The 27285-nt window shown below is 35.8% G+C and overlaps 1 protein-coding gene across 2 annotated transcripts in view; it reads right to left on the bottom strand.

Annotated features, from left to right (window-relative positions):
* Positions 1 to 428: 428 nt before the first annotated feature.
* POF1B (POF1B actin binding protein) overlaps positions 429 to 27285 on the bottom strand; it is a 98837-nt gene continuing 71980 nt past the window's right edge. The window contains exons 10-17 of one of the 2 annotated variants that reach the window (XM_002720251.5): positions 25771 to 25863; positions 24839 to 24952; positions 23904 to 24056; positions 23472 to 23591; positions 21050 to 21178; positions 20139 to 20221; positions 4999 to 5113; positions 429 to 2355 (exon numbers count right to left, since the gene is read on the bottom strand). In XM_002720251.5, the coding sequence (XP_002720297.1) occupies positions 2350 to 2355; positions 4999 to 5113; positions 20139 to 20221; positions 21050 to 21178; positions 23472 to 23591; positions 23904 to 24056; positions 24839 to 24952; positions 25771 to 25863 (813 nt within the window). In that variant the 3' untranslated portion in view covers positions 429 to 2349. Of the gene's footprint in view, positions 2356 to 4959; positions 5114 to 20138; positions 20222 to 21049; positions 21179 to 23471; positions 23592 to 23903; positions 24057 to 24838; positions 24953 to 25770; positions 25864 to 27285 lie in introns of those variants that run through there. The other variant, XM_008272992.3, reaches the window with a different exon arrangement.

The raw sequence follows: 27285 nt of genomic DNA, 5'->3' as shown, positions 1-27285 counted from the left end.
TTAAAGATTTATTTTGTTCTTTTGTACTATCCATGTTAAGAAAAACTAATACAATTGAAGTACCATTACAAGGATGTGAAGAATGCTTCATGGAATCATGTTTTAAACAAGTGACTTGTGGAACTTAAAAAACTAGGTTTGTAAGCACAGACATTCTCGATTAAAGGAGAAATTTGCATCAACGGAAGGGCGTACACTATGCTATGCTTAAACACTGTCTTCACATTGGGAAGTTTTTTGTTTTGGTTTTGTTTTCTTAACGAAAATGGTGTTTGTTAGCTCCAACATAAACATTCACATAAGAATTTCTTGAGAAAAATAGCTAAGCAAAAAATCCTTCCTTGTACATTTCCTACTAATGCTTCCACAAAGATCATATAGATACTTCACATTATTTATTTAGATACATAAAGAAATTACATTGCATGTCATTGCACAGTTTCCATTTTATTTGATAAATCTATGGCAAAAACATACTGGAATAAAAATTAGGCATTTCTCACCTGAAATCTTTGCAGTTTTCATAGATAAGCTATGTAAAACTTGTGAGAGGAAACGGCATCACAACTAGTCCTGTTTAACAACACAAATTGGAAAAGAAATACATATCTATTTCCTCTCCATATATTTCAGTGGTCAACATTTAACTGTTTTTATGATCCCTATTCACTGTTTATGGATGGAGTGAGACAATGAAGTTCTGACTTAACTGCTTCCCATTATGGACCCTGGGTTTTGGGTTTTTTTTTGTTTGTTTGTTTCTATTTTTTTTTTATATTTTGGAAAAATCACACCTGTTCTTATTTTCAAACAGTAGTGGTAGCAGTTTTAAATCAAACTAATAAAAACTTATCCTAAGTCATTTGTAAAGAATGGTTAACTTTGCTTCCAGTTACATATATGAGTAGCTACCAGACAAGTAACTGCTCTGTTACTGCTACACCAAGGACAAAAAATGTAAAGACAATGTAGTTCATTTAGAGTATTAACATTTCATAGAGCAAAATAGTGAAAGAATTAGAACTGTATCAATTCATGTTACAGAGCTTGAAATTTTAGCCAAAATATTAATATAAAGCTTTTAGCATCATATTAAGACATATAAGCATTTTTATTAAAGAATATTAAAAACATTTTCTTATTTATAATTTAGTACAGTGCATCATCTGTTCTTATGTTAATGGTTTCTACTATATGAGTAATTATTATGTTATAATTCTAAGTCATAACAATTTAATGTAGATATTTGTAAAGATACTTCACTGCAAAATTTTATTCATATGCAACACAAACATATCTGTTGATTTAATCTATACTTTGACAAATGCAACATTTTAATGTTGCTGAGTTGTAAAGTTAGCCAAATGGGTTGAAATTAGGAAATTACATTCTTGTATTTATAAAATTACTGTGTTCACTTTGTAAGGTCGTTAGAACCCAATTAAACAACTTCTAAGTACATTAAATATTATCCTATAAAATATTTTTCCCAAGTATGATGCTATCAAGTATTTTTCTTGCTACTTTTAATCAAGACTTTATACAGCATTTCACTGTTCTATTTGTATATCACTATGAAAAAGTTTACCTTCCACCCACTACTACGATATAGTGCTTATGTTTTTAAGGAGGTGGATGGGCTCATTTTAGGAGGATAGACTTTGAAAGAACAGATTGCTTGGGCAATGATATATACTGAAAATCATAATAGCATAATGTACAAATTAATGGATTGTGTTATTTAAAAAGATACTATCCCACATCCCTGCTAAATAAAATTAACTATCACCTTTGATTTAATTATGTCTCCAAGAGGTGGAAATAGCGTGGCAGAAAGAATCTCTTTTAGTCACAAGGCTTAATGTGAGAAAGGTAAATATAGACTGTATATATCATGCACTACTTATGTTGTGTTTGTTAAACATCTTTGCCTCTTTTGTTAAAAGTTATATTTAATCCTATACCTGAATTGAATATCTAATATCAGAGAACATCTTCTAATGGGATAACTTGTGAAATTTATACCCCAATAAATCAGTTCAATATCTAGGAAGTATACTATCTGAAAAACCAACAAGTTATATTTTGCAGTGTCTGCAATCAGTTTAAATAAGAGGATTCCCCCTTTTAGTTTGCATATTGTTATATTGAAGAAAGAAAATTTATAGAGGAGATTCAGGTCTCATAAATGGAGAAACTGTCATCTGTAGAGCTAATTCATTCCATTAGATTCATTGGTAGTAGCATGGTTAACATTTTTGATTGGCCTTTACTGATGGAAAAACAACTGAAGTACTAATGAAAACATTAAAAACCTCCTTTGAGTTGTAGTATTTTAAAATGGATCATTCATGGCTAGAAAAGAAAAAAGAAAAAAATGTTATTTCACAACTAGTTCATAGTTAGTTTCAAATATTGCAGTTGTATGTATACAGTTATGGAAAATTGTTTAAATAAGTATATGTAAAAGCAAAGAATTCATTATACTTTGTGGTTCTATTTTATATGTATATTTGATGAAACAATGAATTATCTATCTGACATTAGTCAAGGAATATGTTTCAAATGATTTTAAGGAGGTAAAGATGACTGAGTACTGTTCCTCCTTAGTGTCATATTTAGAGATTAAATTTACGCCATAACATCTTGGTTAATAAATATAGATCTATCATCTCTGATTTTAAACACATTGTGAACTTGCTGCTAGTCTCTATAGCTACTTTCATGTTTTCTGCTGCACATTTTGAAAGGAGAAACAGTAATGAGTACTATTCTGTAGATAATTTATTTGATAGATCCTCACATGGTTGCCACTTCTGGGCACATATGGTTAGTAGCAGCAATTGTTTCTAAAACTTAACTTTCAGCATCAAATTCTCTCTCAAAATTTAAATCCTATGCTGAATGTCTCTTGCTTCTTATCTGTTTTTTGTAGCATCAAAATGCTACAAAAAATGTAGATGAATTTATCAATTGATTCTCAACTAATTGATGACCTAAGAAAATAATATACTTAAAGGCTGAAATTACAGAGTCCCTTTATTTGGGGGGGGGGTTACTAAATACTGATTGCTTCTAATACTTCAGGAATTATGGATTGATTGTAGTTAAAGAAAAACTTCAGAGCTAAACCTTCCAGAATTTTTGTTTACTTGAATATTTCAGCTTGTGTGACCAAATGATATTTTTAAAGTTACTTAATAGACAATGTTATTAACTACACAGCTGAAGTGTAATGTTAAGATTTCTTCAGAAAGTTCTGCAGACTACTTTGATATAAGAAGTCTTCCAAAAGTTCATGTAAAGTGTGTATAAAAATTATGCATGGATTTCAAAATTGTTTACATGAAAATAAACTTATCTTTGAATTTCTTTATATTTGTTATTTATCCATTGCTCATCATGGTAAACTTAAGAATTTTATTATTTTTATTGATGTGTTAGAATCATGTGCATAAAGTGCACACTACAAGTATTCAACTAAACAAATTTTTCCAAATCGAGCACATAAACATAACCATCACCTAGGTCAATAAACATAACATTATTATGTACCAGAATGCCTCCTTATATTCCCTGGCAATCAATATCCACCTGCCTTTCAAGGATAACCACTTCTTGGCTTTAATAACCAAGTATTAGTTTTGTGTGCTTTTTGTAAGAAGCTTGACGTGGAGAATTTTAATATAACAAAACAAAGTTTCTCAGGTTCACAATGTTTTAAGTCAGATTCTCTTTTGTTTGACAGCTGGGATTCTCAATCACATTCTTGTGATCACTAACAGTGTATTACTATTATAATCTCTTGTAGTACCAGGAGTGTATGATTAAGGGCAAAAAAACCAAGAGCATTCTGTTGTGTTAGTGGAACTTCTCAACATCAGCACTATTGACACCTTAGGCTGGACAATTCTTCATTGTGGAGGACTGTCCTGTACCCACTAAATGCCAATGATACCCACAACTCCTCACTGCTTATGAAAACCAAAATTATCTCCAAACTTTGCTAAATATCTCCTATGGTGCAAAATTGCCTTCAGATAGAACTACTGTGCTAGAGAATATGAAAGAACTTCCAAAAGTTCATGGAAAATGGAATTTAAAGATAAATTTATTTCAGTATTTAAAAATTTGAAATACATGAATGTGAGGGGTCCTCAGAAAGTTCATGGAAACATGTGTTCTGAAAAAATGGCATAATTTAAGTATTTTGGAACATCAAAAATGTGTTTTAATTTTTTCTTTCCACGAACTTTTTGAAGCTCCCTAGTATTCATTTCTTCTTGGGTGATCAAATGACAAAAAAACAAAAAACTCATTTATCTGTATTCTTATGTGCACTTCTTGCATATATACTGTATTTCAATAAAATGTTAAAAAAAAAGAAGAGAGTTTTCATCATCAGCCTCCTTAGCAATGAATTGGGCTACTTAGTCATCTTGGAAGATACTACGAGAGATAAATATTAGAGTGCATGGTTTATAAAGGACTCTTCAGCAACCTCACTGTAAACTGTGGGAACTAACACTGGTGGATCTTAGACATAACACCTCTCTTCTTTCCAAATCCTAAAATAATTATCTATAGGAATCAGTACCACATTCGAGAGTATCAGACAGTCTATTAAAACATCCTTTACTCCTCCTCATAATTGTCTATGTGTTTGCTACTTGCTTTAGAAAAACAAATTTAAAAAAGAATGTAATAAGTTCAACAACTCCTGAAATATGAAAGAAAAGAATATTATCATGCTGTTAATGTTAGTTTTCTTCCTATTCAGGGTAAAAAATAATAATCACATGTAATTTATTATAGTTTAATCAATTATATGATCCTATCCATGACTATTCACAGTTTTTTAATTCCAAATACATATCAGTAATAGAAATATGGAAAGTTAGAAGAGAAAAAAGGAATCAACTTTGATATTTTAACTCAAGTTTTAAAGACAATAAAGACATGGTCAAAATGGGGCTAGAAATGCCCAAGTAAACTTACACAAGTCCATTTGTCTTCTGTTTTCTCAATCACAATAGTCTGTGTGTCACTACCTGGTGGTATATATTCATAGTCATCATACAGGAGCCCCAGGATTGGATATTGTGTTCTGTATCTATACACAAGAAAAGAGTTAATTATAGGCTGTGTGAGAAAATAACTCTCATTCAGTTTTAGTCACTCCTTATTTGATTCCCTTCATTAAGCTCTCTTGACTCAATGATTTTTAATTGTTTCTAAAAAGAAAATCACTTATGAATGAACAAAGATTCACTACCAATGAACACTGGCAGCAAGGAACAGTATTCCCAGAGAAGGGAAGCAAATTATAAGAGCCTCACAAGTGTCTTAGTCACTGCGTAGAGAGATTTAGTTGGTCACAGGTTAGGAAAAAGGAAACCAAACAAATCCCAGCAATCTTACCTAGTTGAGAGTTTAGAGTAAAAATAGACCAAGGCAATCGGAATTTGTGGGTCCCAGTATCAGATATCAGAGAACTATGCAGATGGAGAGAAGTGATGAGACATGTAGAAGTTTCCTCATGAGTCTCTGGGTGAGCACTAATCAGTGTATGCATGTGAACAAGCTACCAAGTTCAGGGAAAGAACCGCTAGAAAGAAGCAGACCAGCAATCTCTTGGTGTCATACAGGGATGTTAATATTTTGTGTTGAACTAACCAGAATCTTAAGACCTCCTGATATAAGGGGCATCAGAAAAGAAGACAGAGAAGAGTATACTACATCAGCGGTGGGATGAAATTAGTCTTGGATGGCAGGTTTAAGACAAGTCTTGAATTTATTAAAATGAATCCAAGTAAGTTAAATTCATCTCAGATCAAACTTCCATTTTAAGTAATGTCCCCAGTACAGTATTAAATAATGTAAAATCACAATATGACATCCCATAAGAAATCAGTAGTCATTCAATGAAGCAGAAACATATGAGTAACAATTACTAGAAGAATAAATTAGTGATAATAAATAAAGACATGACAGATATACTAGATAAACATAAAATATATGGTCTGTACTCAAAGAGTTAGAAGCAAACAGAAGCACAGGGAGAAGAGAAATAGGGATATAAGAAAGATCCCAACACTGGCATTGTGGCACAGCAGGTAAAGCCACTGCCTGTGATGCTGGCATCCCATACTGGCACTGGTTCATGTCTTGGTTGCTCCACTTCTGATCTAGCTCCTTGCTAGGAAAGGCAGTGGAAGATGGCCAAAGTGATTGCATCCCTACCACCTATGTGGGAGACCAGGATGCTTTTCCTAGCTCATGGCTTTCACTGGCCTGACTTTGGCCTCACCCAGCCCTGGCTGTTGTGACTATCTGTGGAGAAAACCAGCGAATGGAAGACCTCTCTCTTTGTCTCTCCTTCCCTCTCTGAAATTGAGTTTTGTATAAATAAGTCTTTAAAAAAAAGATCCCCACTGGAATATTGAACTTATGAAGATGAAAATTACAGTGGATGCGATTAACATTAGTTAAGGCACTACAGAAGAAAAAAAGTAGTATTTTAAAAAAATTGCCCAAAATAAAGAAAAATGTACACAGAATGAGTTATCTGTGGAAAATATCAGGTGCCAATATATTTATATATTAAAGTCCTGCAGGATTGGCAGAAGACAAAAAATAATTGAGTAGTGATCAAATTATTTCCAAATTTGATGAAAAACTATAAGCATACAAACCAAAGAAGCTAATGCAACCTAAGGAAGAGGACATATGGGGAAAATCACACAGAGTCACACTGTTATCAAGTTGCTGAAAATCAATGTTAGAGAATGAAAAAGAGCCAGAGCATTTAGCCTAGTGGTTAAGATTCTAGTTAAGATGCTCATGTCCCATATTGGAGTGCCTGGGTTCAATACCCCTCTGCTCTCCCCTTCTCTTCCCTCATCACTTCTTCCCTCCTTCCTCCCCTCCCCTTTTTTCTCCCCTCTCTCCTTGCCTCACCCCTCCTCCTCTCCCCTCCCATCTCTTCCTCCCCCCTTCCCCCTCCCCTCCCCTCCCCTCTCCTCCTCTCTCTCTCCTGCCCACTCTCCCCACAAAAGATAAACAGCCAGAGAAAAAAGAACGGGAATCAAAGAAGAAAAATGATAAGATTAATAGCAAACTTCTGTCAGAAACAAAGTCAGAAGACAGTGGTGTGACATCTTTAAAAACATATACTTTATTTTTTATTTAGAGGCAGAGAGGGAGGGAAGGAGGGAGGGAGGGAGAGAGAGAGAGAATAGAGAGCTCCCATCTGCCAGCTTGTTTCCCCAAATGCCTGCAGCTGACAATGAACCAAAGCTTGCGAGCCAGGAATTGGGAACTCAGTCAAGGTTACCCACATGGGTGGTAGGAACCCAGCTACTTGAGTTATCATCATTGTCTCCGAAGTGTGTACATTAGCAGGAAGCTGGAGTCCAGAGCTGGAGCTGGGTGTTGAACCCAGGCATTCTGATGTTGATGCATGCATCCTAACTGACGTCGTCACCACTAGGGTAAACACCCACTCCTGCAGTGACATCTATAAAGTTCCTCTAAAACCTATCAGCTTTCTATCCTATACGCCCCAAAACACAGCATTCTTCCCTTAAACACAGTTTCAGTTGTCAATGGTCAGCCACAGTCCGAATATATTACATGGACAGTCCCAGAGATAGTTCATGTGTTTTAAACTGTGCACTGTTTTGAGGAGAATGATGAAATTTTGCTCCATCCCATTCCATCCTGTCCAGGAGATGAATCATTCCTTTGTACAGTGTATCCATGCTGAGTATACTACCTGCCTGTTAGCCACTAGTAGTAGCAGTCTCAGTTATCAGGTTGACTTGTGTTCAAGTAACTTACTTTCTTTAATAATGATCCAAAAGTGCAAGACTAGTAGTGGTGATGAAAATTCAGATATGCCAAAGATAAGATGTAAAGAGCCTGTTTCCTTTAAATGAAAAGGTAAAAGCTTTCAACCTAATCAGGGAAGAAAAAAATCTATGCAGTGGTTTCCAAGTCCTACAGTAAGAAGAAAAAGGAAAATATACTCTGGGAAGTTTTAGGCATCCACTGGAGGTCTTGGGATTTATCCCCCTGTTGGAGAGGAGTACTGTAGCTCTGAGCAGTAAAGGCAAGATAAAGACTGTTTTCAGGTTTAAAAATCAAAGAGAAGTCTTCCCCATAAGATCAGTACGAAAAGAAATGTTAAAAGAAGAGGGAAAATTATACCAGATACAAATTTGGTTCTGAGCAAAAGTAGCAATAATACCAGAAAAGATAAGTATGTAGGTAAATTTAAGACATTGTTTCCATTAATTGTTAATGTTTCTTCAAAAGAATATTGTTGAACACAAGAATAAAAAGTGTTCACAGTATATATAAAAGTAAATATATATGATAAAAATAGTAAAAAGATCATGAAAGGGAAATGGATGTTTATGATCATAAAGTCATTATGCTACATTATCTGAAGCTGGACTGTGATAAGTTAAAGAATAGTACTACAAGCTCTATGACAATAATAAAGAAGTATAACGGGGTCGGCGCTGTGGTGCAACAGGTTAGCGCCCTGGCCTGAAGCACTGGCATCCCATATGGGCGCGGGTTCTAGTCCCGGCTGCTCCTTTTCCTATCCAGCTCTCTGCTATGGCTTGGGAAAACAATAGAAGATGGCCCAAGTTCTTGGGCCCCTGCAGCTGTGTAGGAGACCCAGAGGTAGCTCCTGGTTCCTGGCTTCGGATTCGCGCAGCTCCAGCCATTGCGGCCAACTGGGGAGTGAACCAGTGGATGGAAGACCTCTCTCTGCTTCTCCTTTCTCTGTGTAACTCTGACTTTCAAATAAATAAATAAATCTTTTGTTTAAAAAGGAGTATAACTAATAAGCAAAGTGCAAACATGGAAAAATAAACTAAGAAAGGAAAAAAGAAAATGTGGGACAAATAGAAAACAAATTCAAATCTACGCATAAAGACAATCACCTAAACTGTTCCAGAAAATATCTCATATCTCAACTCGTTCTATGAAGTCATCATTTGTGATGACAGTCAGTTGCATTTTAAAAAAGAAATATATAGACCAATATCCTTAATTAATATAGCCATCAAATAGTAACAAAATTTTAGTAAATTGAATCCAAAAATATATAAATGTATACTACATTACAATCTACTAAAGTTTAATCCAGTAATGAAAAGTTGGTTTAATATTCAAAATCAATATGATTCACCCTTTGTAACAGACTGAACCATAAAAACATTGAAATTTGGTTATTGTATATAGCCCATGTCTATACTCCTGAGGAACAGTGGTTTCTGTACTTTCTACTTGTTGAATTTATTATAAAGTGGAGCGTTAATAAAGTAACTTGAAAGTATGTCATTGTAAAAGTTAAAAACAAATAAGAAAGGAAAGAAGAGGAAGGGTGAGAGGGAGGGAGGGAGGGTATGTGGGAAGTATTATGCTCTTAAAACTGTTTTTATGAAATGCATAAAATTTCCCTCTATATAAATAAAATTATTAGATTATTAATAAAATATTAAATTATTATAAAATAATGTTTAAATTATTAAAATTTAAAACACAATTTAAAAACCCTTATGATAAGGTATGGGACTTCCAGAATGGGGTAGTAGAGGGTTTAAAAGATCCCCTCTACAATAAAAAAAGATTTAACTCATGAAATGCACTATTTAAAAAAATCAATCATTTAAAGTCTCTAGAACTCATCCCAAAGGAAAGACAGCAAACAGAAAATAGAATAACATCGAAGAAAATCTACTAAATTTTATTAATAACATTGAGAATCTATGATTTTTTTATTTATTTGAGATAGAGTTAGACAGTGAGAGAGACAGGGAGAAAGGTCTTCCTTCTGTAGGTTCACCCTGCAAATGGCCGCTACGGCCAGAACTATGCCGACCTGAAGCCAGGAGCCAGGTGCTTCCTCCTGGTCTCCCATGTGAGTGCAGGGGCCCATCCTTTACTGCCCTCCCGGGCCACAGCAGAGAGCTGGACTGGAAGAGGAGCAACCGGGTCTAGAACCCAGCACCCATATGGGATGCCGGCGCCACAGGCGGAGGATTAACCAAGTGAGCCATGGTGCCAGCCCTGAGAGTCTATGATTTTTGAGCTACCTTTTCTATTAATCCCTTTCCCCAGCTCCATGTTTGTCTTGAATTTGCTTGAATGGCAGAGTGATGGAGAGAACAAGAGAAACAGATCTTCCATGCTCTGGTTCATTCTCCAGATGGCTGCAACAACCAAGTCTGGGCCAGGTTGAAGCCAGGAGCCGGGAACTCTACCATGGTTTCCCGCATGAGTGGCGGGGGCCAGCTTCCACTGTCTTTCCAGACACAGTAGGAAGCTAGATCAGAAGTAGAGAAACTGGGACCAGAACTAGCATTACAACATAAGGTGCCATCATCACAACTAGCGAGTTAACTTTGCTGCACCATAATTTTGGCCCCTCCCCAGCTCCATGTTATACAAGCTCTACTCTGCAGGTTCAGCTAAGAAGATAGGGCCTTTTTCTTTCCTCAGTTTCCAGTCAGTGTCTATATTTTCAATCCAAGAAAGGAATATTACCTGTGTTTATCATGTCTTTCTCATCCCATGCCCATGTTGCAAAGAGTGGCTAGGAAATCTGTGTTCTATTCTTCTACCTCATGCACATCTATAGGATGGAAACTATCGTGGACATGGCAGGCTGAGAATATTGGGTCCTTTAGCACCCTCACTCCTGTATGCTCCTTGGCCAGAGGTTCCAAAATCATAGTGACAACTAAGAAGACCAAAGGTTGCCATGTGCCCCAATGCCTATTGCTAGAACTGACCTATCACTCTAGAAAAGTCAGGTTACTGTCTCAGTTCTGGTCTAGTGGCATAGGATTCTTTCCAGGGTAAAAGGCAAGCGGATAAGGACACAGAGCTCTGTTTGATGAATCTGACTTCATTTGAAACAGATAATGGAGAAACTCACACCTAAAAATGTTGTTGATAAAAAGAAAAGCTTGTTCCTGGTGGAGATTAATTAAGAAGAGTCTTGGAGTTCTAGAACACAAAGAAAATTGCAGAGCAGCCAGAAGTTTCATAGAGAGGAATAGGGAGAGAAGGCTAAGAAGAACATTCCCAGAATAAAAGTCGTGTCTGCGGCCAGGAAGGTTGTGCACACATACTAGGTCATGCCCATTGAGAAGCAATCAGAGCAGGATGTGGGGAAAATGTGAAAGAACTTTGCAAGCTGCACAAACTATCAACATGGGGCAGAGACTCACCAGCACAAAGAGCTTAAGTATAATTTCTGAGTAATTATTGGACTATAAGCTATTCTGACCTGGGGTGATTCCTATGAAACCAGGATAAAAAATAAAATTTGAGATATACTTGGCAATCTGGACAATCTGTGTATGCTCAAGGCTGCAATCTTGGGGGCCAGCGCTGTGGCGTAGTGGGTAAAGCTACCACCGATAGTGCCAGCATCCCATATGGGCACCAGTTCGAGTCCTGGCTGCTCCACTTCCAATACAGCTCTCTGCTGTGGCCTGGGAAAGCAGAAGAAGATGGCCTAAGTCCTTGGGACCCTGCACCCATGTGGGAGACCTGGAAAAAGCTCCTGGCTCCTGGCTTCGGATCGGCTCAGCTCTGGCTGTTGGCAGCCATCTGGGAAGTGAACCAGTGGATGGAAGACCTCTCTCTCTGCCTCTCCTTCACTCTCTGTGTAACTCTTTCAAATAGATAAATAAATCTTCAAAAAACAAAAGGCTGCAGTATTTCATGTATAGAAAAGGGGCTTTGAATCTGCTGGTCTCTGGCTGAATGTGGTATCAAAAAATGTAAATTCCATCAACTATGATAGCAGTTCCAGGCCATACACATATCCAAAATGGTAAAAATCTAATGACCTAAGGTGACATAAATACAAACTATTACAAATAGGTGGCTTCTACTGACCCAAAGATTACCCTTCCATCTTTAGGTAGTTAGATTAGAAGAAAAAAATCTGAAAAGGGACACTTTTCAGTGTCCTTTTCAGAAATGACATACATTGGAGACAACAGATTTTGAAGAACGCATTTAGCCAAACCACTAAACAAACAAGCAACCAATCCTTAGCTAGTGGTTAGGGGTAAGGGGACAGAGATCAGTATTCAGAGCTGCTACAGTGTATTATTTACAATATCCAGCTTTCAACAAGACATTATAAGACATGCTAAGAAGGAATAAATTGTGACATATAAAGCGGAGGCAAGTGAGCAATAAAATGTACTCTTAAAGCAGCTAGACAGTGGACTTAGAAGACATTGACTTCAAGTAAGTTAAAATAAACATTTTCGAATACTGAAAGAGGCCACATTTAAAGAAGTAAAGGAAGATTATATCAGCAAAAATGGCAAAGGAACAACCTCTAAAACTTCTCTCTACCACAAACAAGAAAACTCTCAAAAAAAAGTCAATATCAATTTTTTCAGGATTCTGGAAACTAAGTTTTATAGCAAAGATTTTTGTTAAGGAAAAATAGCTTATTTTTTGTTAAAATGGTAAGCTTCGTGTGTTTGAAACTTTCTACTTTCATACCTAATTTTCCAACTAGGCACTAAAATGTAAAAACAATAGCCAGCAATCTTGGTAAAAAACCACTGGAATATAAAATGTGTCCGAATTTCATCAAAGCCACATTACCATTACTGGAAGTGTGATTATGTGACTTGTCTGTTGGTTCTGTGGACAATCTCACTTGCAAGGTTGTCTTTTTAAAAATGTGAAATATAGCTTAATTAATTTGAAAAGCCATTTCCCTAGAAGAATTTGTCAAAAACCATCGAAATTGTTTAACATTACAGATGCCTGGGGGTGGCTTTAACAGTTAAGGCAAGCAAAAGGTTTACTAAAAAGAGATAAAGGAAAAACATATACATTCCTTAGGATCTATAAGGCTGGGAGCATGTGTAGGGTTCTGCAAATGTCCAGAGCTGCACATATACTAACAAAAGACCTGAGAAAACAACCTTTATCACTAGCTGACCTTGAAATTTTATATGAGCAGGAATTGAAGGCTAAGGTTGAGCTATAAACTGCTTACCAGAACATTGGACATACCCAAACACACAGAGCCTCTCAGTGAAAACTGGGAAATTTATTGATTGGCTCCAGGAACTTAAGAAAACCTCTGTCCAATTGTTAGCTAATCATTAAGGAAGCAGAGACTTCTGTGGCCACACATGGAAAGAATACAGATTATATGGAATTTAATCATAAAAATCACTAAGTGAACAAATGTCAACAACAAGCAATAATAACAATGAAAAACTGGTCAGAGGAGAATTGAATTTCTCACATTTTATTGTGTCCAGTTTTCTATAAAATACTATGAGTCATGCAAATAAACAAGAACCTATTGCCTGTAATGGGGAAAGGGAAATCAATTGAAACTGTCCATTGAGAAGCATAGGTGGTATATACTTACACAGCCTTTAACTTGGCTGTTTTAAATATATTCAGAGAACTGAATAAAATCATGTTTAAGGAGCTAAAGGAAAATGTGAGTTATGCGTTTTCAAATAAAGAATATCAATAAAGAAAGAAAATTTATTTTTTAAAGAACCACAGAAATCCTGGATCTGAGGGGCAAGCATTTGGCCTAGCAATTAAACCAGCAGTTAGAGTGCCCACATGCCTTATCAGGGGCTTGGGTTCAACTCCTGGCTCTGCTCTCCAATTAAACTTCCTGTTGATCTATAACCTAGGAGACATCAGTTGATGATTCAAGTGGTTGAGTACTTCCTTACCTATGTGAAATACCTGAACTGATTTCTTATCTCCTGGCTTCAGCCCAGCCCTGCCCCAGCTATTGCAGGCATTTGGGGAATGACCCAGGCCATTGGAACTCTCTCTCTTTCATAAACAAATACATTTTCAGGAAAAATACTGTAACTGGGTTAAAAGTTATCTAAGGGTCTTAATAGAACATTTGAGTAGGCAGAAGAAAGAACCAGCAGACTTAGAGATAATTGAGTTTATCTGGTCTGAGGAACTGAAAGAAAAAGAGATGAAGAAAAATAAACAAAATTTCAGCTAACCATAAGTACAGAACATTTATCTTTACCTAACAGAATCTCCACAAGGAGAGAATAAAAGTGGCAGAAAAAATTTGTGAGGAAATGATGTCTGGAAACGTCTTCAATTAAATACTTTGGAATAAATTTAACCAAGGATGTCAAAGATTTCTACAATGAAAATTATAAAACATTAAAGAAATAAATAGAAGACACACAAAATATGTAAAAATCTTCCATGTTCATGGATTGGAAGAATCAATATCATCAAAACATCCATACTACCAAAAACAGTTTACAGATTCAATGTGATTCCAATGAAATACCAACAACATTCTTTTCAGATCTAGAAAAAATGATGCTGAAATTCATATGGAAACCAAGAGACCCTGAATAGCTAAAGCAATCTTATACAACAAAAACAAAGCTGGAGGCAACACAATACCAGATTTGAAGACATACTATGGGATAGTTATAATCAAAACAGCCTGGTACTGGCACAAAAAGTTAGACATATAGATCAATGGAACAGAATAGAAACTCCATAAATCAATCCACGCATCTACAACCAATTTGATGAAAAATGTCTACACTTTCAAGAAGCTAAACAAATGTCAAATAGGAAAAACAAATCAGAAAGATCACACTTTGACATATATTAATCAAATTGCCAAGGGCCAAGGAAAAAGAGAATCTTAAAGGCAGTAAGAAAAAATATATATACTATAAGAGGGACCCCGATAAGATTACAAATTGATTTATAATTAGAAATCATAAATGTTATAATGCCATTGGATAGCATATCCAATTGCTGAAAGAAAAAAAAACGGATCTGTCAACTAAGATTTTTTTATTCAGTGACAGCATTGTTCAAAAATGAAGAAAAAGCAATGATTTCCATATAGCCAGTCAGAGAATTTGTTACCAGTAAATCCGTCCCACAAGGCATTCCTAAGGAATTCCTCAAGCTAAAATTTAAGGAGGAAAAAAAGGACATTTGGAAAATAAATAATAAAATTACAAATATAAATTATAATTTATAAATAATATTACATGTAAATGGATTTAAAACTCCAACTAAAAGTAGAGATCAGGGCCTGACATTGTGGCATAGCGGGCAAAGCTGCCGCCTGTAGTGCTGGCATCCCATATGGGTGCCAGTTCGAGTCCCAGCTGCTCTACTTCCAATCTAGTTCTCTGCTGTGGCCTGGGAAAGTGCTCGAAGATGGCCCAGGTCCCTGGGCCCCTTCACCTGCATTGGAGACCTGGAAGAAACTCCTGGCTCCTGGCTTTGGATGGGCCCAGCTTGGGCTGTTGTGGCCACATGGGGAGTGAACTAACGGATGGAAAACCTCTCCTGCTCTCTCTGCCTCTGCCTCTTCCTCTGCCACTGCTTCTGCCTCTGTAACTCTGTCCTTCAAATAAATAAATCTTTGAAAAAAAATAAAAATAAATAAATAAATAAAATGAAAGTAACTTCTTAAAAAAAGTAGAGATCAGGATAATGTTTAAAAAACATAATTCAACTATATGCTGTCTTGAAGGGTCACACTTTAAATTCAAAGACACTCTCAGGTTGAAAATGAAAGGATAAGAAGAGATACTCCATAAAAATAAGAATTAAAACAGAGGTGAATATAAAATCAGGAATACTATGCAGCATATCTTATGAAGACAGTTTTACCCTCATTTCCAAGCAGAAAAATACATCATAAGAAAATTACAGGGGCTGGCATTGTGGCATAGTGAGTAAAGCTGTTGCCTGCAATGCCAGCATTCCATATGGACACCAGTTTGAGTCCTGGCTGCTCCACTTCTGATCCAGCTCCCTGCTAATATGCCTGGAAAAGCAGCAGAGGATACCCCAAGTGCTTGAGCCCTTGTATCCATGTGGGAGACCCTGATGAAACTCCTGGCTCTTGGCTTTGGCCTGGCCCAGCCCTGGCCATTGCGGCCATATGGAGAGTGAACTAGCAGATGGAAGATCTCTCTCGTTGTCTCTCCCTTTTTCTCTCTGTAAGTTTGCCTTTCAAATAAGTAAAAGAAATAGAAAAAAAGAGAAAATTGCATATCAACCTTGTTGTTAGGGAGAGTTAAGCTTGTGATTATAGAGTAAATTGAAAGTGTGTCATTGTGAAAATCAAAAAAGAATTAAGGAAGAGAGGAGGAGGGAGAGAGAGAGTGAGGGAAGGAGGGTAGGGTGGGATGTATCATTATGCTCTTAAAACTATATGTTTGAAATTTGTTCCCTTTAAATTAAATTAAATTAAATCAAAAACATTGTTTAGGACTATAGAAGGAAGAAAATCTTAAATCAATGCCAGCAAACGAAGCCAAATCTGATAATACATAAAATAATTATATAACATGAACAAGTGGATTCTATCCTGAGGATTCAAGGTTGTTGTAACATCTGAAAATAATTTAATTTAATATACCATGTTAATAGAATGAAGGACAAAAATCTTATGATCATCTAAATAGACAAAGAAATAGAATTTGACAATTTCCAACACACTTAAATGGTTTTACAAAAAGGAAAAATCCTCCACAAACTAAGAATAGAGGAGAACTTCTTCAACTTGATAAAAAGCATCTAAGGAAAGACCATGGTTAGCATCATATTCAAAGGTTAAAGAGTGAAGGTTTCCCCATAAAGTCAGGAACAAGACCAAGGATACCCATCTTGGCACTTCTAATTAACATTTTACTAGAAAATTTAGCACAATTTAGCAAGAAAAAGAGATAAAATGCATCCAGACTGGGAATGAGGACATCAAACTATCCTTGTTTGCAAATAACTTGATCTAGTACATAGAAATTTTTAAGGAATCCAATTAACATTTTTATAACTAATAAATAAGTTCAAAAGTGTTAAAGAATACAAGGTAAATAAAACACCAATAAATTATAATTCTACACACTTGCAATGAAATAAAATTATGAAAATAAATTCAACAATGTTAAATAATACAAGGTAAATAAAAATAATAAATTATAATTCTACACACTTGCAATGAATGATATAAATTAAAATTATGAAAATAATTTCACTTACAAAGACATCAAAAATACAACACTTAGGAATAAATTTAATAGAAGAAGGGAAAGACTTACACAATGACAGGCATAAAATATTCTTTTAAGACATGAAAGGGGCTCTAAATGGAAAGGATCTCATGCTCATGGTTCAAAAAACTTAGTATTGTTAAGTGGTAATGTTACCCAAACACATCTAGTGAAATTTTCCTAAAAATCTAAGCAGGAATTATTACAGAAACTGACAAACTTTTTTAAAAAATTATTTACTTGAAAGGCAGAAACACAGAGAGAAAGAGAAGGAGATGGGGGGGGGTGGTGAGGGAGAGAATCTTTCATCTATTGATTCACTCGCCAATGGTTACAACATCCAGGGCAGGGCCAGGCTGAAGCCAGGATCCAGAAGCTTCTTCCAGGTCTTCCACATGGGGGCAGGGGCCCAAGGCCTTGAGCCATCCTATGCTGCATTCCCAGGCACATTAGCAGGGAGCTGGATTGGAAGTGGAGCAGCTGGCACTCAAACCAGCGCTCATATGGGATGCTGGTGTCAGAGGCAGTGGCTTTACTAGCTATGCCACAATGCCAATCCCAAAATTGATAAATTTATTCTAAAGTTCATATGGAAAAGAAATCAATAATAGCCAAAAGAATTCAAAACTTACTAAAAAACTACAGTGATCAAGACAGTATTGCACTGTCATAAAGATATACCAAGAGATCAGTGGAATAAAATTGAGAATCTACAAGTTTACCTCTACATTAACAGTCATTTGAATATAGATAAGGGTTCCAAGTAAGTTCAGTGGGGGAAAGAATAGTGTGTTCCATAAATGGAGCTAGGACAACAGGATAGCCCCAGGAACATGAATGGACTTGAAGCCCTACTTCATGTAATATAAAACACTAAGTAAAAATGGATCATAAATCTAAATGTAATGGATAAAAGTAATTAAAACTTAGAAGTAAACATGGAAGGAAGTCTTCATGATTTTGGTTTAGGAAATAGTTTCTTACATATGAGGCCAAAAGTACAAGCAAGAAAAGAAAAAAAAAAATAGATGAATTGGAATATTATAAAATTAAAACCTCGTGCCAAAAATTACACTATCAAGGGAGTGAAGAGACAATCCATGGAAAGACTGAAAATATCTGCAAATCATATTTCTGATAAGAGACTTGGCTCTAGGCCAGCGCCGCAGCTCACTAGGCTAATCCTCCGCCTGCGGTGCCAGCACCCCGAGTTCTAGTCCCGGTTGGGGCGCCGGATTCTGTCCTGGTTGCTCCTCTTCCAGTCCAGCTCTCTGCTGTGGCCCGGGAAGGCAGCGGAGGATGCCCCAAGTGCTTGGGCCCTGCACCCGCATGGGAGACCAGGAGGAAGCACCTGGCTCCTGGCTTCAGATTGGTGCAGTGTGCCGGCCATGGCGGCCATTTGGGGGGTGAACCAATGGAAGGAAGACCTTTCTCTCTGTCTCTCTCTCTCACTGTCTAACTCTGCCTGTCAAAAAAAAAAAAAAAAAAAAAAAAAAAGAGGGAGAGAGAGACTTGGATCTAGAATATACAAATATACAAATACTCTTGCAATTCAATACAAAAAGACAATCCAATTAAAATTAGAGAAAGAGTGCAGGTGTTTAGCTTAGTGGTTAAGATATTGGTTAAGATGATAGCATCTCTCTTCCAAGTGCCTGGGTTTGAGCTGTGGCTCCAGCTCCTGATTCCAGCTTCCTGCTCATGCAGAACCTGAGAGACATCAGGGATAGATTCCTACCACTCATGTAGGAGACCTGGATTGATTTCCTGGCTCCAGGCTCCAAGTTTTGACTTAGCCAAGCTCCAGCCATAGTGGGTATCTGGGCAGTGAACCAATGGATGGGAGCTCTCTGTCTCTATGTGTGTGTGTGTCTCTCTCTGTTTTCTGTCTATGATATATATATATATATGTAAAAATTGGAGACATAATTTGAATAGACATTTACCCAAAGAAGATATACAAATGGCTCATAACCACATGAAAAGAGTTAAACAATATTTGGGAAATCCAAATCAAAACTATAAGTGGATACCACTTCCCACCACCTGGGATGACTATTATCTAAGAGATGGATAAAAAACAATGGTGACAAAGATGGCAAGATATTGAAACCTTCATTCACTGCTGGTGAGAATGTAAAATGATACAGCTTTTTTAGAAAACAGTATGGTAATTTCTTAAAAACTTAAACATAGAGTTACCACGTGATGCAGCAATTCTACTCCTAGGTATATACTAAAAAAAACCTGAATATATATTCCACACAAACTTGTGGATAGATGTTCATAGCAGTACAATTATAAACAGCTAAAAGTTGAAAATAACCCAAATGCCCATCAACTGATGAATAATTAAAATGTTTCATACCCATAAATGGGACATTATTTAGCCACTGACCCATAGTAAAGCATAGATGCATCTTGAAAAAATGGAAAATGAAAGAATTCTGTCACAAAAGACTACATATTGTATTATTCCATTTATATGAGCTATCCAAAATAGGCTTTTGCTGAGACTATTCATTGTTACTTTCTACTTTTTTTTAATAAGTGGCTGTAATGTAAGCTATGTTATTTCCATGAGAGGAGATTTGGACTGAGAATGAAGTCTGTACAGGAAAGAGCAGAGGCAAGACACAGAGAAAGACAGAGTTGTGAAGATACATGAGTATTTTGAGCATACAAATCCATTCAGACATAAAGCAATCCCAATGAAGTGAATTTACTAGTTCCAAGTTTAAATTGGGTCTCCACCATGTGCAATGGAAGAGTTCTAACTAATATGGTTGGTTAAATAACCAATTATTTTTCACTCTCACAGTATTTAATATATCATAAATATAGAAATGGTGCAATTTGGGATTTTATTGACCATAATAGCAAGGTCTTTTTGCAAATAATGATTCTTCACCAAGATAATTGGCCAACAGAAAACATCAAATTCACCCTAGGGCTATACTTACGTACATATACATTAAACACTTAATAACATATATATAACTATGTCATTTCCAATTTCATTTAAAAATACATTACTTTTTAGTGGTGATGGTAGTCCTTCCGCTACTGGAGGGTTGGTTGTGAGATGAATATATTTCTTGTCTCAATTTCGAGAGTTCCTTGAAAATAAAAGTCATAATAATTTGAAGAAAAGTAGAAGCATGAAGAAGTATGTTTGATCATATGGAAGTTTCCCACGAATAATTGATGCTCTCCTTTCTGTCCTTCTTAGTCTTGAGGTAAGGAAGTGCTAATCCCACTTGTCGAATATCATATACTATTGTTTAACAGTATCTAATAAGTTACATTTTATGCCTGTGTAAGGACCCACTAACTAATGCAGAAAATTTGTATTTGGAGGATAACTTGAGATTGAATGTGCACAGCTCTCATGATGAGCATGTGAAAATTTTGTCCTAAAAAGCTTGATAAGTATAGCGAAGGCACAAAAGCATTAAAACATCAATATGGAAGAAGATATAGATTCCTATCAGAAGGTTTATAACTGAATATTACTACAAGCACCGTTTTTTTTTTTTTTTCAGTAATGGTAAGACAATATTATCCACCAACTCTGGTAGCTCCATTATGACCCAGTATATGCCAGATTCTGGACTACATGCTACAGATACAGGAAGAAATGTAATCAGTGCTTTGATGAAGCAGGTTACAATCTAGCAAAGAGCTCATAGTCTTACTAGGAGTTGCACTGTAGATGAGATATAAAACCAGTTTAAACATATAGTACCATAGCACTTATTTGATTCAGTTCCAGCTTTCATTTGAATTATTTCTGCTGATATACAAATCTTCAACTTCTTCAAAGCACTTACATTGTTTTATGTTATGAGTCCTGAAGATGTGTCCTTTCCTAGGCCAAGAGAAGCATTTATCCTACAGGACTGAATTGTATCATCTTCCTTCACCCCAACACTTTTCTTTCTTACCTCTGACTGACGCTTTATCAGAGAATCTTTCTCTTCAAGCAAGCTTGTCAGTTCATGAAGCTTGAATTGGAAGTCACTACAACTTCCTTCTCTTCTCGAAACATCTTTTTGGTACTGGTTTAATTGTGACTAAGGATTTAAAAGAGAAGCAATTAATTTTATTATAACTTTTATTTATAAATCTTGAAACAGGCTTATTGACACAAAATCATATAGCTAGTTCATAACTATGAGAAGCAATGTATAGTATTTATAAATTTGTATAGAATTTTATGAGTATAAAATGTGAATTGAAATGTCAATTAGGAATTTCTAACTTTTTTCTAGAAAAATATTATTTATTTGAAAGTCAGAGTTACAGAGAGAGGGAGACAGAGACAGAGATCTTCCATCTGTTGGTTCACTTCCAGATGGCTGCAACAGCCAGAGCTGGGCCAGGTTGAAACCAGGAACCAGGAGCCTCATCTGGGTCTCCCACATGGGTGGCAGGGTTACAAACACTTGGGCCATCTTCCTCTGCTTTCCCCAGACCATTAGCAGGGAGCTAGATAGGAAGTGGAACAGCAGGGACATCAACCAGCACCCACATGGGATGCTGGCATTGCAGGTGGCTGCTTTGCCCACTACACCACACCACTATCCTGAGGAATTTCAAACTTTTTAACTTATTTATTTAGAAAGGCAGAGAGACACACAGAGATTGAGAGGATAGATTTTTGGTCCACTCTCCAAATGTCTATAATAGTTGGGGCTGAACCAGACCATAGCTAGGAGACAGGAACTCATTCTATGTCTTCCACATGGATGGCAGGGATCCAACTATGTGAGCCATCACCTGATACTTCCCAGGGTGCACATTAGCAGGAGTCTGGAATTGGGAGCAGAGCCAGGACTCAATCACAGGCACTTTGATATATGGGACATGTATCAAACTGGTGTCTTAATCACTGTGCCAGTTGCCTGCCCCAAGAATTTCTCGTGTTTGTAAAGATGTCTTTGTTATTTAGAACTAAGTGTTATCTAAGTAACAATCTTGGACCACAAGAATTAAAATAAAGCTAAGAGGGGCCAGTGCTGTGGTGCAGCAGGTTAAAGCCCTGGCTTGAAGTGCCGCTATCCCGTATGGGCACTGGTTCATGTCCCAGCTGCCCCTCTTCCAATCCAGCTTTCTGCTATGGCCTGGGAAAGCAGTAGAAGATGGCCCAAGTGCTTGGGCCCTGCACCCACATAGGAGGCCTGGAAGAAGCTCCTGGCTCCTGGCTTCGGATCAGCACAGCTCTGACCGTTGTGGACAACTGGCGAGTGAACCAGTGGATGGAAGATCTCTCTCTCTCTGTCTCTTCCTCTCTCTGTAACTCTGTCTTTCAAATAAATAAAATCTTTTTAAAAAATAAAGCTAAGAAAATAGGTACTATAGATTTCTTCAAATACTAAGTAAACCTCAATACTAATAACTAATATTATCTTGTGATATTCAGCTCACAAATTATTCCTCTGATAAGAATTATCTCAGTTCTCATAGTTTCCCTATGAGATAAGCATTATTATAATCTTCATTTACAAAACAGGTAAATGCATTCCAGAGAGGTTAAATGACATACAATCATGCAGTAACATAGTTGCAACTCCAAGACAAGTTTTCTGACTACAAATCTTATTCATTTTCCTCTTTACCACATATGTGTACATAGATGGATATTAGGTTATTAATCACACAGGGATGGAAACGAAACCAGGGGAGGACAAATATTGAAACATTTTAGGCATTTTAACAAATTGTGTTTTGTTTCATTTTGTTTTTCAATAAAGATTACACAGTGATATTGGCAGAGAAAAACCTATGGTCATTTTGTCCATTAAAATATTTAAATAAATCTTATTACATTTAGAAATCATTAAATTAAGTCAATTCAACCTAGGATTACAAGAAAATTATATTCTTGCAGATATCCCAATTTTGATGCCAATTATAGGTACATAAAATTTGATAATATTTTCATCCTCATTCTTGACAAAGTCCTTCATGCTTATTAGTCCTCAAATTTATTTGAGGATTTTTATGAATCCAACATTGGGTTTGCTGAGTAAACGTGAATATTATTCTTGTTTCCATAAGCATGCTTTAGGGAAGATGTTAAAGGGCCCTCCACCTGCATCCTCAAAGTAAATTAATAAAAACTCAAAACATGGGCATTTGTATCTCATTTTACTTTTCTAGAAGAGATTAAGCTAAATTAGAAAACAATTTAGCAGTGATACTTTATACCTAGTGATGTATATTTTAAAACAAAGGATCCTATGGCATATTCCTAAAACCTTACCTTCAGTTAATTTATCCTTGTGACTTAAAAATGAAAACTATCATTATCTTTTAGAAAGAATATGCTAACTTATGTATTAATGTAACATGGGATCAACATACCCTTAGCTTGCAGATCTCTCTGTCTTTTTCCAGTCTCAAATTTTTTACCATCTCCATATAATGGCTGCCAATCTCATCCATTTTAGCCTGCAGCATAGGGCCTGTGCAAGTCTCAGAAACCTATATAATACAAAGTAACTTTTTATAATTGGAATGTTATTAAGGCAATGCAAATATATCACAAGACTTATTAGATGAAAACTATGAGTTAAACAAAACATTGAAATGGTCATTTTGAGAAAATGCATTATAAAAGTAAAATATCAGTGAGATTGGACGTAACTGAATGCCAGATCATTAGAAAGCAATCCATGTACTTTCTCAAAGTGAATAGGATATATGTATAAGTATGTAACTTCACTATTACCAATGCTAAAATTACAACAGTATAACTAAAGTAATACTACATATTTAAAATAAAACTTTTAATACCTGTATTCTAAGGTTTTTATTCTCCTGCTCTAAATTACGTTTACAATATTCCAGTTCTTTTAGTCTATATTCCATGTCTGAAAGTGTATGCCGGAGAGAGAGATTATTTTCTTCCAATGACTGACATTTTGAGTTTGAGTCTTGAAGCCCTTGCTGTAAAAAAAGACACAAGCACATAAGACAAATACATTTCACTTTTTCTGGGATAATTCTCTTTTAACTGAGTCACTGAGTACCTTGCTATGCTCAATTTTCTGCTTGTCCTTAAATGGTATATTAAATAATCCACATAAAATATTAATTTCACTTGCCTATCTTGAGTTGGAAGGAGTAAATATTATATGAATTTTCAATGTCCAAATTCAGTAATGAGATACTTGCTACTATTTTACAATACTGTATCCTGTCTTCTAGTAGGCATCAAAATCACCAGATGCCTGATTATATTTAACTATCAACTGAGCAAAATTTTGGGACAATCATGACAGTGAAGATTAGGAAGGAGTGAGCTTTAGAAATTCATTAAAAATTTCCAAGAACCATCTCTGTTCAAACATCTGGAGAAATCCTCTAGAATTGATTTACTTATTCATTGCACAAGCCTAGGCCCACCAAGGCTTTTCCACATTGACATGTTAGTAGATTAAATGAAAAAGTGAATGTAGGTTTGAGTATATATCATTATTGTCACCCAACAGATAAATTGTGCACCATATGGTACACAGTACCATATATACTTTATATTTAAAGCACATAAGGTTATCTGTTTTTTGAGACTGCTTTTAGTCATCAGAAATCCAAAGCCATTCAATTTCCATATAGTTCTATCATGTTTTAATTCTGTCTGGATTATAACTCATAAATCCAATGTGCCAGTCATAGTGCATATGAAAAGCTATCAATCTAGTTTATCATCAATAAAAGCATCAACTTACTTGTTGCTGGCGATTATTTGCTCTCACTGATGCCAAGAGTTCTTCATACTCTTTTATTTGAGTTTCTTTGAATGCCAGGTCTTTCTCAAGCCGTATCTTGTCGTTTTCCAGTGACTAGAGATATAATATATTTGTTATGATTCCAAATTACAGAAGCTTCTCAGTAGTCACATATTACAAAACTTGCTAACTTTAAAAGATTTAAATAAGCATACTTTTACTTTGCAGTAGCTTAATTAAGCAGAATTCTCAGAAGTTAAGCAAAAATATGGGATAGAAAAGGATTAATACTTTTAAAATCTGCATTGAAGGAGAGAATTTGATGGGTGGACCAACACCACATGTACTGAAGAATATTCTGAATTATTTTAATGTTTTCCCCAGTCAACAAAGACTCTTTGTTAACTCTAGCAGGTGGTAAAATTTCAAATTAGAGTCTAAATATGTTCATCAAACCCAGAAACCAAAAACCACTCCAAAGTCCTCAAGGAATAATTCACCATATGGAAAGCATCCTGAATGTATCTAGATATTGGTACCAAAAAGACCAATTAAAATATAACATATAAATGGTTAAGTTCTTGGAGGATTTTTCAAGTTATTTCTTTCAAGATAAATTCAGAGTACGCTTTCTTATTAAAGAAAAGAGGGAATTTCCCATTCAATGAGTCAAATTATTCTAATTTTGCAGGCTACTCCTTGTCTTCAAGCATTGAATTACCTTTCTGATAAACTAAATAATAAGTGCATATCCAACACTCTTTTATTTACATATTCGGTACCCCTTTTCTCCTCTTTAACCCCAATTAACTGTTTCAAGAAAATAATTTAGCTATGTCTGAGTGAACATAATACTATTAAGCTGTATTAAGTTTTTAAAAGGTAGACTTCTAAAAGGTAGCTTTAGAAAGAAAAATCAAAATAAATTTTACTGTCAAGTCATTTTGAAGATGTCCAAGTTCCTCTCGTATGTTGCTGAAGGTAGACAGCACTAGCCGGAGTGACTTGTCAGACATACCCCTCATCTGGAGGAAGAACAAGATTGGTAGTCTATTTTTATTAACATTTGAAATTAGATGATGTTAATGAATATAATCTTATTTTTCTCTTCTCATCAGCAGCTTTATTAATAATTTTTTCTTTGAGACGGCAATATTAGAATGGTAATACAGTTTATTTTTTCAATAATATTCTGAAGCAATATTCTTGACGAGATCACAGGTAAAAAAAATGAGGTTTTTTTTGGTGACAAAATATCACCTTTCTCTCAAGGAAGAATTCTAGCAACAAATTCCGTTTTACTCTTATTCTTTGCTTAAAAGAGTGGAAATTATGAGAAGGAGACTACCCTTTCACAAGATTATTCTCATTTCTTCAAATAAGACTTGTTTAGAAAATAGGCAACTTCAGCTTCTAGAACGATGCAGTAGAAACATTTGTCCATAGTCCTCCTGTTGAGTAAAACTAAAACCCCCAGAAAGTATGTAAAAACAACAACAACAACAACAAAACTAAAAAGCTTATAATGGTGAAAAAATGGAAAAAAATGAAAAAAGCTTGTTAGAAATATTGCCATCTGAGAAACGAAGCAGAGTAAGTTCCTGGATTTTCTTTTTGCTTTGTATATCACAGACTGGTTTTGGGGAAACTGGTATTCTAGATACACCAATGGATCCAGATAACAAAAGTCACAAGGGAAGCTTTTTTTCTCTAGCTAGAGGGCTATGACAGAAATAACCTAGCAAGGCAACATTTTTAGACAATAATCACTGTACTCCAGCCAAACACCACAAAAATACTGCAAAGCTACTCCCCTGCTAGCCATCAAAGGTCAAGGGGTGAGCCTAGACTTCACCCCTTGACAGGCTGTTACGGAGGCAACCCAACACAATTCACTAGGTTGGTGTACTAGGTTGGTGAACTCCATGGAGTTCCTGGTTCCTGGATTCCACCTGGGTCAGCCCCACTCCTAGTCCCCACTGCAGCCATTGCGGGGTGAACAGTGGATGGAAGACTTCTCCTTCTCTGCCTTTCAAATAAAAAATTAAGTAATTTTTTTTTCAAAAAAGTGTTCCAACTATGTGTTATATGTAAGAAACTCTTTTCAGGGGCTGGTATCAGAGCACAGTGGGTTAAGTTCTTCCTATAATGCTGGCATACTATAAGAGTGCCAGTTCAAGTCATGGCTGCCCTGCTTTTGATCCTTGTGCTTCAGCACAAACATAAGTACTTTTTTATCATCTTGTGCAATGTGTTAAGTATTTTCCCCAAATTTCCAAATGCTAAAGTTTTAGAATTTTAGGAAACTTATTCTAAAATAAATTTATATTTTTATTATTTAACAACAACAAAAAAGAAAGTGGGAGTGGCTATGTTGACATTAGATAAAATCCAATTCAGAACAAAGAAAATTACCAAGGTCAGAGAGATATAACAATGAAAAAAGG

The sequence above is a fragment of the Oryctolagus cuniculus genome, chromosome X, assembly GCF_964237555.1.
Source record: "Oryctolagus cuniculus chromosome X, mOryCun1.1, whole genome shotgun sequence".
Taxonomy (NCBI): Eukaryota; Metazoa; Chordata; class Mammalia; order Lagomorpha; family Leporidae; genus Oryctolagus; species Oryctolagus cuniculus.
This window is presented reverse-complemented; position numbering and strand designations above follow the sequence as displayed.